The sequence below is a fragment of the Melanostigma gelatinosum genome (assembly GCF_949748355.1).
Source record: "Melanostigma gelatinosum genome assembly, chromosome: 15".
Classification (NCBI taxonomy): domain Eukaryota; kingdom Metazoa; phylum Chordata; class Actinopteri; order Perciformes; family Zoarcidae; genus Melanostigma; species Melanostigma gelatinosum.
In genome coordinates, this window is record NC_136648.1 from 10,831,638 (window position 1) to 10,843,135 (window position 11,498).

At 43.1% G+C, this 11,498-nt stretch overlaps 2 protein-coding genes across 2 annotated transcripts; one reads left to right on the top strand and one right to left on the bottom strand.

Moving 5' to 3' along the window:
* Positions 1 to 1,505: 1,505 nt before the first annotated feature.
* Positions 1,506 to 3,958, top strand: LOC306788819 (transcription factor Jun-like). Its single transcript, XM_079284485.1, has one exon. The coding sequence runs from the start codon at positions 1,932 to 1,934 to the stop codon at positions 2,901 to 2,903; it is 972 nt and encodes a 323-aa protein (XP_079140611.1). The 5' UTR covers positions 1,506 to 1,931; the 3' UTR covers positions 2,904 to 3,958.
* Positions 3,959 to 4,111: 153 nt separating this feature from the next.
* Positions 4,112 to 8,716, bottom strand: tada1 (transcriptional adaptor 1). The gene is made up of 8 exons (XM_079284567.1): positions 8,635 to 8,716; positions 8,053 to 8,144; positions 7,897 to 7,962; positions 7,562 to 7,656; positions 7,159 to 7,371; positions 6,197 to 6,348; positions 5,928 to 6,084; positions 4,112 to 5,257 (listed from the first exon to the last, which is right to left on the bottom strand). The coding sequence occupies exons 1-8, from the start codon at positions 8,706 to 8,708 to the stop codon at positions 5,126 to 5,128; spliced, it is 981 nt and encodes a 326-aa protein (XP_079140693.1). The 5' UTR covers positions 8,709 to 8,716; the 3' UTR covers positions 4,112 to 5,125.
* Between the last annotated feature and the right edge of the window lie 2,782 nt (positions 8,717 to 11,498).

Sequence of the window (11,498 nt, forward strand, 5' to 3'; positions counted from 1 at the left end):
ACTGTGGTATTTGACACACAAGTTTCTGAAGCATTCCAACGCTGGATTTCTACTTCAGGGTGTCACATACTCCCAAATGGGTGTTGCACCCGTCGCGTTGTGAGGACAACATGTCATCTCAAGAGTGTTGACCTCAGGCAGCTCTGGTTCTCCCAGGCTGTCTGGGGCTGTTAACTTATTTATAGTTGGCTTGAGGAGAACATGTTGAATAATACAATGGGGGGGGGGGGGGGGGGGGGATGGCCAGACAGAGTGGACTGCAGCTGTACAGCGCCTTCAGTCACATTATGACCACAGAATGTAATGAGTATATTTCCTGCATTATCGCGCAACTGAAATACGTGTGCAAGCAAAGATCAAGTGGGCAAATTATAAGCAGGACTGATGTATAAATCACGTTTTACCTTGATGACAATAAATGCAGCGACTTTCTTTTTAATTCATCCGTGCATTATTCTTACTTCCGTGTGTTGGCTCAATTCATACATATATGAATGACCGGGTTAAGATATATACATGTCACAAATGACATATAATTATTGGTTGTTGGAGCTGTTACCACTTTGATTTTATGATATTTTAACAATCTATTGGAATCTGCAATAAAATATGAATTTAGAAGAGTAAGAGTTTCATAATGTCTGTTATATAGATTATTCTTAATGTTTAGCTCTATAAATCAATATTAATGAATTGTGTAATTCCAGTAGCAAGTACACCACAACCTGATATAAATACTATAGTTTACAGTAACAATTTGACTCATATTTGCTGCAGTGTATGGTGGCTATCCATGTTGGTTGTTGTCGTCTAAATCTCGGTCGACTATATGTTGAGAACAATGAAAACCGCAGTCATATTTATTGTATGTTTTATCAATCAACGTTAGTGCCTGAATATTATATAAAATGTATATAATATTCAGGCACTAACGTAGATTATGTTTCTCAGAGCACATATCTTCATTCTCTCTGCAAGAAGTTAGAACAGCAACTCAAAACAAGTACAGTAGAGCCATTTTCTTAAAATGTGGCGTTCACAACAAAAGAAAGCAGAAATGCAGATGTGACCTAATTTTCTTTCTTCTATCTTTAACCCTCAACATTACCAGCCAATCGCACTCACTGTGCGAACGTACAGCACATTTAAAACTATAACAGCGTAATGTAACATACGAGACACTGCATTTCGATAATGAGGTAATCGTTTCAATGTGCTCTCTTGTGTAACTTTATATATGTTCCTGAACACAAACGTCTTATTGAGGGAGCACTGATTCGCTGTTGTGTGTTGATCAAGGTTAAACCCCACGGACCATCTGGAGCAGCCCTCGCTTCAGGATGGGTAACTAATAATTGAGCGGGTAACTAAATATTCAAAAACACTACGTAATCCCGGCGTACATTGCTCCACCGTCTGCATTACCTAATCCCAGAAGCCATCGCGGGGGGGGGCGGGGATATGGCTAGTTGTCAGAGCAACCTGCATGTCATTAGAGACACCCCACCCACTATATCATTTCCAGCCAATCGGAGGCCGTAGAAATGACATCATTGTTATTTTCAGTAGAGCTGCAGCTTAGAGGTGGATAAAGTTCGTCTCCACGTTGGAAGTGATAGAAAGTATTATCCCCGTTCGGACCCCGTTTCTGCGTTTCGGGACGGAGGATCAACTCAAAGCGGATAGTTCCGGTGTGGGAACACCGAGCCTCGGCGAAGGAGGGAACAACGGTTTTTTGTTGATGATCGCGCGGTACCCGAGAGAAAAGTTTTCTCAGGACACGAAGTTGTCAAGTGAGTTGAACTTCAACAATAGGCGGATTCTACCAGAAGACAGTCGAGAGCTAGGGAGGCACGGGGCACATGTAAACAGTCGGTTTTTTAACAAGAAAAAAGGAGAACAGACCTCATTCTAGGTGATAAAAAACTTTTATGTCCAGAAAAATGGAAGCGACGTTTTACGACGAAGCCGTGAATGGCTCCAGCTCTCAGCATGACGGGCCGACGGTGTATGGGTTCAACCCCAAAACCCTCAAGCAGACCATGACGCTAAACCTCAACGACCCGAAACACTTCAGGCCCCAGCTGAGCGCCAAGGCCCTGGACATCCTGACGTCCCCAGATGTCGGCTTGCTGAAGCTGGCCTCGCCTGAACTGGAGCGATTAATCATTCAGTCCTGCACCGGACTGACGACACCCACCCCGACCCAGTTCGTCTGTCCCAAGAACATCACCGACGAGCAGGAGGGGTTCGCGGAGGGGTTTGTGAGGGCTCTGGCGGAGCTCCACTACCACCAGCAGCCCCCCGCCGTCCACCCTGACGCGCAGACCGGCGCGAACAACGGCATGGGATCCGGCTCCGCTGCGTCCGAAAGCGACGAGATTCCCTACAGCTGCACGGTACGCACCGACCCTCCGGCGTACACAAACTTGGGGGCTTTCAGCCGGGCCGTGGGCTCTGCGTCTACACCTGCCAGCGAGAGGCACCCGCCTTTGGGTTACCAAGCCGCCCAGCAGCAGTCCCACAATAACATGGACCAGCTGGCGGCGGCGGCGGCGCAGCACTCGCGGCTACACGCGCTCAAAGAGGAGCCGCAGACGGTGCCCGAGATGTCTGGCGACACCCCGCCGCTCTCCCCCATCAACATGGAGAACCAGGAGCGCATCAAAGCGGAGAGGAAGCGCCTGAGGAACAGGGTGGCCGCCTCCAAATGCCGGAAAAGGAAGCTGGAGAGGATCTCCCGGCTGGAGGACCGGGTCAAAAACCTCAAGAACCAAAACACGGAGCTGGTTTCCTCTGCCAACGTCCTCCGGGACGAGCTGGCTCTGCTCAAGCAAAAGGTCATGGACCACGTCAACAGCGGCTGCCAGCTCATTTTGACGCAGCAGCTCCAAGCTTACTAGACTACCAAGGGTTAAAAAAAACAACCAAGGGACATTTCTTGTGGACCAAAATGCAGCTTAATGTGGCCCGTTCAGCCATGCGGGGGAGCCCCTGCGTTTCATTGACATTTTCCACCAAATTATCCGCTCCGGCTACATCCACTAAGTTTCTGCAGACAAAGAGCAAGAATGGAGACTGCAAGATACTTCGGTCAGTGCGATGAATTATTACAGAGCAGAGGCCACCAAACCTGCAAACCACGGACAAAGCTCAGAGGGAGCTCCTAATACCCCTCTGATGCGACTTGTTAGATTAAAAAAAGAAACTCCCCCCCCCCCCCCACACTAAAAACTACAAGATGTATTCAGTCACACTGATATGGCAAGTGTCCATAGCTAAAGCTAAAATGAAAGTGATTAAGTCCCATGCAGCCTTGCGTTCTGACTCCCAGAGCATGTGTGGGATCAAATCGTAAATTGACAAAATACAAAATGTGAACGAGGCGTTGCCCTGCAAATCTCCCACTATGTCAAGTAGCAATTTATGCATAAAGACTTGAGTCAAGCACTGAGTATCCCACCAGCGACTATACAGTATGTACAGAGTAACACTAACAAAAAGAAAATCACACCTTTTTAGGCAAGGACTCAGATAGGTGTGTAGCGTTTACTGACAAAAAAAAAAGAAACCTGCCTTACTTTCTTAACCTTTTATGTTCATACAACTTTGTGATAGACTGAAATAACACTTTGTAATAATATTTGTACGCTGTCTTTTTGAGCACTTCAGATCTGTAAATATGACAAAATAAAATGGACACGCGAGTACTTTTGTCTGCTGAATAATTGATCATTGGATACAGTCTTTGTAATGGGTTTACGTGAAGAGTTTGTTATTGAAGGACCCCGGGGCGGTCGGGATATTGAGTCACCAGTGTCGTGTGTGGCGCTGGTAATGGCTGGCGAATCTACACGGCCGCCGATTGGACGGCGAGGTGTCGGAAGTGAGCAGCAGGCAGCCAAATATGGCAAGAGGTCCACAGTGCGCACTGGGGCGGAGAGTGAGTCACGGTCCTCCCACTGCAGCTGGTGACTCCCTCCTAGAGCAAACCTATGAAGCATACGCACACTTGTTTACACACTTTGGAAGTGTGTTGAGGTACACAAGAAATATTTTCATGTGGGAATATTCTGAATATAAACGAGTGAACTTGTACACATTTTAAGATTTATTTTCATAACTGTAATAGAAATAAAACAGTTTGTTGAGAAAAAAAAAGTTACATTTATACACTTCAAGTTGAACTAGACGCTACACACACAAGCAGATATTCAAGTGCACTGACGGCTTCAGCTTACACACATTGTGGACCACCAACACTGATGGATGCTCGCTGGTCTTAGACGCCATTAAATGCTTCAGGAATACATCGGAGACGGTTTCAAGGTATGTTCACGAGGGGCGTGATGACACAGGAGGCAGCTGTCTGGCACATTTTAAGGACCCTGAACCCACCATAAACACAGCTGTTCGGTGATAATAAGACCTCTTTAGAGGATCCTAGCAGACAGCGGCCGATCGACATTTTTCTGTTGCATTTCCATCTTTCTCATTTGTATTCATGAATTGATGACCTCAGCGCTGCCGCGAGATGAGGCCTAATGAGCCAGATTAAGTGAAAACACCTGAGTGTAATGTACAGGGTCCATTCTTTCTAAATCTTTCCTATATGCACATTGTTGGGACCTACTCATGTACACAATGCTACATGATCAGATATCAACTGTTCCGTGTTTATAGGACATCACGTAATAGTTGTGTTGCATATCTGACTCCGAAACATTGTGGCGCAAACCGGCCCAATCAGAACCGCATTGTTCTGTCCAGTGCTCCATCTGCTGGCATCTCCTTAAATTAAATACTTTCAATATTTTACCAACAAATATATTTCTCACAAAATAACAGAAGTTCCAAATGATTTCTGGTGGGACAGACAAAAATAATTTTCCATCTATTGGCCGGTGTCTGGAGTGGACTGCCCACTCTGTGTCCACTGTCCAACAGTTTCATCCTGCTCCACTCATGCTTTATCTCTTTGTGCAACAGGGATGTGATTCTCCAGGTATTATGAAAAGGGTATTCATTTTTTATCGACACACTGGTCCCCCCCATCTATTGCCACATTGGGGATTATTTTTGTGTTTGGTTCCCCGGTTCATACACAGTCCAGCATTCGTGGTTCTCAGCTGACGAGGCGCTGCCGGTGTACGTGGTCCTGCTCCAGTTCTTCGTGGCTCGGGTGCCAGAGCCGTGACAGGATACGCTCCATGTTCAGGGCATACATAGTGTGGGAGGGCATCACACCGCGGTGAACCTACATCAGACAAGTGTTGCAGGAAGACATTTAGGCATTCAATCCTCTGATGGTTAAATGAGGGCAGACATGAATAACTGTGATAAACAGCAACCATAGAGGTCTAAGTGCAGTTCACCAATATGACCAATGAAAACATTTCAAAATATCTTACAACCAGAAAGCACCCACTTAAAAAGGTTGAAACATTTACCACTAGTGACGAATACATATTCAGTGTAAATGAATGTCACTGGGTGTATTTTAAGTGTAAATATAAACATGTTCTGTGTCATGAAGCAATCAATCGATTATTTACAGAACGCAGACAGATCGCTAGAGAAAACAACGTAAGAGAGATGACAGCATGAAGCAGCTGACCTGCTACTTTCTGGCTACAGACTTGTCCCTGATCAAAGTAGCACTACACACACCTTGACCGTGTGTGGATCAACTTACAGCTGCGAGTCAGCATTCTGAGCTGGGAACATTATGAACACCGAGTACAGTTTAGAATGGCTCAAACTCCTTTCAAGCCACGATTCAAACTATTGGCAGGAAGTCACAGGTCTGCTTCTCTCACAAAGGAACAAACTAGAAAACATGTTTTTTATTGAATATCCCTGTATAAGGCACTACGTTTGTTGAAGGTTTTGGGACCGAGAAACGTTCATGAACACATGTCTCTTACCTGTAAAGCCTCCAGCAGATCAAACGTGCTGATTGGAGGGAGGGGAGCGGGGAGAGTAGCAGCAGAACACGCCAATAAGTGAACAGCTTGCTGCTCGGCCTCATCAGGTGACACTTGAGGTGGTGGGCCAGTGGCGAGGGAAGCACTTGGAGGGGGACTGAAAGTAAGAAAAAGGAAAAATCCCTATGGGCTTAATATTTGTGATCAGTACTACGACTACGTTTTAATAAACAGCAACCTAACCTAAGAGCTAACACAGTTGTCCCTACCATTCAGTGACACTGCGGTAAGCAGCCAGGCTGTTTTTCAGATAAGGCTGCGGTGTGACATCGCTGCCAAACGCGTACGGGAAGCGACCGTCCCGTAACCTATACGCCTTCCTCCGGGTGATGACAGCAGTCAGGACGTCTTTCAAGTGGTGCTGAAATAAATCAGAGCAGAGCGTCAGCCATTGCTCAACCTCCTGGGTAAACTCAGCTGTCAGTCATATTTAATAAGCGGTAAAAAAAAAAAAATCTCCCCATTTCAATGTCAATGAAATGTTAAGCTCGTAATTAAAGCACCATTAAATAAATACCAGCATTCTCTCATATTTTGCATTTCAGTACAAACTATGAGAGAAATACTTTGTACTACAGAAAATAGTTTACAAAATTATGAATTTCTCGAGGACAGAATCAATTACATTTTTATGAATTTCAAGAACAAAACTGAAAGGAACGAACATGTTCAACCTGTTGTCTGCTGGACCACCAAACATCGCCTTGTGAGTGTTTATTACAACCTTGTATAAGAAATCAACACTGACGTAAAAGTGAAACATGAGAACTTGCTTCCAGTGTTGAGCGAAGATACTCGGGTTCTTCTTTGTGGGAACAACTTTATTTCTTTTGATTCAGTGACTCTTGTTTTAAAGCTACAAATATGAAAAATGTAGTTTTAAATCTACAAACACAAATTCATTGCATTTATTCATGTTTCTCTGTGATGATATTGTCATTTTCATATGTAAATATTTATATTTATGCTACAACATAAACGATTCAAAATCAAATATTGACATGGTTGTAAATTTCACACGATGCTTTTTATTTTAGCGATTTCATTTGGTACTCACTCATCCTCTGACAGAAGGTATCATATGTCGTACAGATTGTAAAGCCCTTTGAGGCCATTTTTGTATTACAAAATTGACATGACTCAGCATTGCTGGCGGACAGTTGCTACAAACCTCAACAGCGTGAATCATGCTGCTGACGGCATCGTCTGTGATGTTATCCAGGCCCAGCTCGAAGGCCGTCACCATCATGCGGGCCTCCAGCTGGCCCCGCGTGGGCAACAGCAGAGTGTGGGCACTTAGACGCAGCTCCTCCTCCTCACCTCCCACCTCCCTGGGGCTGAAAGGCTGGGCGGCGCTCAGAGGGTTCTGTGGCTGAAAACGATGCTGAAGATCCAAATGATACAGACAGACAGTTGTTAATGCACCGATTGATTAATTATACGCCACTAACCTTTAAACAACATTTACACCCACTCATTATTTGAGCACTTACATTATTATGAACATTTCAACATTTGGCAGAGCTGCTTGTTAACGCAGCCAGCCTCTGCAGGGACGAATATCAAATACTTACATCAAACTTCTGTCTGGAGGAACATTTCTTCTTCCCTTTTGGTTTTCCAGGCTTTGAAGCAGAGCCACCTTGCCACTGTAGTTGCCCTGCGCCCTCTAGAGGACAGTAGAAGAACACAAGATGAATTGAAGTAAACATAAATACAGATCACATTGAAAAATAATATTTCCCTTTAGTTAACTGTTACAACTTTTGAATAGTGATAGCTTCTAACTGGCTTTTGAAAAATGAATCAGCAACAATGTGCTTATCTACATACAGTGGGTCAAAACTTGGACACAAACACAAGCTCATGTGCAGTTTCAGAAAACAATTCATTCTTTAAGAAACTTCACCTGGTGTGGACACAATGATTTGGCAGCGTGTGAGGATGGCCAGGAGAAAATCGTTGTGGACATGGACTGTGAAGGAAGAACGAGAGAAATACAAATAAGCAACACTTCTCTAGAAAGCATCAACTACTCAACTGGAAGTGTTCCTTGGTTACTAACCAGTCTCCTGAGCCAGCAGACGACGAGCCTCGATGTCAAACTCCTCCTTGCTGATTTTCTGTTTGAACCATAGCTTCAGGTTTGCCCAGTAACTGCATGGAGAGGCAAAAAAACAGAAAACATCATCACAAGACTCACCTTACTCCATGAGTTCAGGTGCATTTACTGCATTACTTTCATTTCATAAACAAACCTATGTTAGACATAATGTAACGTTAGCCTCCCATCTCGTTATGTGAAAATAAATGATGCACTTTTCTCTCTTTTTAATACATGTTTCTTTTTCTATCTCAAGTTACACATCCAGAGACCTTTAAACTGCATTAATACAAACTTACAAACACGTAAATGTGTATAACTTCCCCCTGAGCGCACATAATAAATGCTGAGTAACTGCAAAGAAATGTTGGCTGATTGATAACTGTTGCTGAGGAGAAATGCTGCAAACATTAGCAAGTGATAGCGAGCTGCTACTTTCCACAAGCTAGCTAACAGCAGAATTACTTTGCATTGCAACGGTAAACCAAGAACAACAATAGACAACCAACACCACAAAACACACACGAAAGGCATTTTACTTACAGCTTGACATTATCACCAATTGCATCAGTTAAATTCTTCTTTGCAATCTCAAGCTCGCTAGCATGAGCTGCCATGGCGTTGATGAATTCCTACAATTACGTCATCATTCTGCGACACGTGTTTCCCTTTTTTGTTTCTCAACTTTGCTGAAGCTTTGAAGCATGAACAGGACGAAAAATAAAAATCACGAACACATTTTACATAAGCAATGTTATCCTTAACATTACCAAACAATTCTTAATTATTACTATAGTCCTACACAATAGGAATGTCAGCTAATAGATGTAGGGCTCGCTGTACAAATGGCATCTTCACACAACAAACGCATATACAAAAATATATATTTATTAACAAGCATTATAATTTCGGCTGAAATATGTATCTTGAGATGCTCATTCATTTCATTTTAAATAAAACGACTTGTTCCTCTTTTGTTTGAGAGAGAGACGCTGTTATAAAGGGTGTCAGGCATGTGGACAAAAGCTTCACTGACAACCCTCTGCCTGTTTTATAAGGGCATCGAAAGGTAGCCTCGTAAAACTACTCCACCACTAGATGGTATCAAAGTACAATTTAAATTCTGCATAGCCTAGTCCATTTACGTCTTGGTGCGGGAGAGCTAAAAGAGAAATTAGACTTGTGCATTTGAAATTGAACATGCTTTATCAAAGTGTCAATATTCATCACAGTGGCAAGGTCAGGATGCATTTCACCCCCCCCCCCCCCAAAAAAAAATGTAATGCTGTAATATAGTTCCATTCAGAAAAGTCTTATCTGCGTTTTGCAAGCAGCTTTGAGGTCTTTGAGGTAGAATTGCCTGTTTTGTTGCTCATGTTTATTTGCGATTGAAAACATGATATGAGCTGGTATGGTACCTTGGGCTGCCTAGGGCCTGATGTTGTGTTTAAAGTATGTCTGTGGGGTCAATGTGGAAGTCTGATCAATGCCAAGAATGTCACTGGACAAAAAAAGATGATCTCATGGATACTAAGCTGTGAAACAACATGAGTAAATCCAAGTTAAATTAGTTCACAGCTCTATGTATTATTAATGTTGTTTTTTTAATGATCTTCAAACTTTTTACTGCTCAGTAGGGATATTTTGACCCACTCACTCCAGAAAGACTTTTAATGATCTAATCTCCTTCCAATGAAAAGCCAGCTGCCAGAATCCAAGTAGTTTTAATAAAACTGGTGAAAGCTGTCATTTAAAAAAACATGTATCACATCCCATTTTAACCACTGAAATTCTTGTCACACTCAAAAGTGCCTCACATCTGCAGCTACTTTAGAATGCAGCAACTAAAATATGAACGGCTGTGAAATTGAGAGATCAGACCGTGTATTTCCTGTTCTATCATATAAAGATAACAGTTAAATTCAGAACTGGTGGAACATTTTTTACTAATCCCATTTAAAGCTCATCCAGGGCTGGTCGTAGCGGGACTTTAATTTCATTTGACTTTCCCTTGCTGTGGGCTCAATTTAGCTCAAGAGGTCAAGTCCTTTTTCAATGTATGTAAATATTTGTTATCCTTGTCTTTTTGTATAATTTTTGCTCTACTATTTCTATGTCTAATTTGTACGATTGTGTTTTTATTTCTTTATTTCAGCATCGACAACTCTGATTTGGCAAACAATCATTTTCTAACTATATATTTTTAGCAGCTGAAAGAAAAAAAAACGTATTGGTGCTACTGCCGTAAGTGTTTTTTATTCTCCACTGGGCTGGATGTAAAACATTTCTGTGGTTCCTTCTGTTGTGCTTTGTGACTATTTGGCTCATGCCTCGCTTGAGCCGGTTTAGAGTAGGGAGGCCCTTTTGTTTTTCACAGTTTTATGGTGTAGAATCAGGTGAGTAGTCAGGGAGGTTGCTCCTTTGGCTCTGTCTCCTCAGGCGGTCCTGGAGCCTTAAACAGACCTCCGTGACTCACGCCATCTATCACAATAAGTGAAACCGTATATCCAGAAACACACAGTTAACAGTCATACTGTAGACTATTAGTGGGTCCTCCATTTCGGTGACTACATGCTGACGACTCCCCAGTGTTCTGAGGTCATACGTCTTTGCAAAGGAGATCCACTGGATAAGGGGTTTCAAGGTTTGAGTCTAGAATAAACAAGCTTTTCATACCAGCCACAGGAACTATGAAAACCATCTGGAATTCTGGTCACTAATAGATATATTTAACAGACTATATATCTGTTCGTAGGTTGTCACTGCTCATATGTTCCTTTGTTTGTTATCTTCGATCGGTGCATAGTTTGACATATTTCCGTTAAAAAAAAGTCATGAAATTAAATCTCATTTTCACAATCTCAGCACTCTCTCGTGTGCTCAATGAAGTATCCCTCTACTATATGTCTTAAACTAATAAGGGAGAGTGGAAACTGCAGCTGTCTGCAGCTCAGAGAGCCTTCCCAGATCCCTCCAAATGATTATCCATCTTAAACAAGTGTCTGTTAAGCTCTAAATCAAAAGAGCACTTAGGAGCGGACTTGGCTATGTGGAGTTGTTTACTGTAGGGTAAAAATTAGTCATGGTGCTTATTTTCAAAGAAAACAGCTCCACATCCTGTATGTTGATTTACTGGTTGACTGGATTGAAGGCTAATGAGTCCCTCTCATGGACATTTTCCCAACAGCAGATGTCTTTCAGCAAACAGCAGTAGAGCCAGCTTCTTCCACAAATCTTCCGAGCCTGGTGCCATCATGGTGGTGAAATACGTAGACAGCGAAGCTTCACTCGGTGACAAAGAGGGCCTTTCACCTTGAAACCTGCAGCGGTTCTCAGAGGACCACACTGGAGCACTGCTCGGCCATCCCCAGTCTGTTGGCCATGTATTCAAGGTGGTACGGGCCTGA

Coding starts and splice junctions, on each gene's coding strand:
- LOC306788819 (XM_079284485.1), top strand. CDS start 1,932: ATGTCCAGAAAAATGGAAGCGACGTTTTACGACGAAGCCGTGAATGGC.
- tada1 (XM_079284567.1), bottom strand. CDS start 8,708: ATGGCAGCTCATGCTAGCGAGCTTGAGATTGCAAAGAAGAATTTAACT. Junction 8,145..8,634: donor ATTGGTGATAATGTCAAGCT/GTAAGTAAAATG, acceptor CTCTCCATGCAG/TTACTGGGCAAACCTGAAGC. Junction 7,657..7,896: donor AATCATTGTGTCCACACCAG/GTGAAGTTTCTT, acceptor ACTGTCCTCTAG/AGGGCGCAGGGCAACTACAG.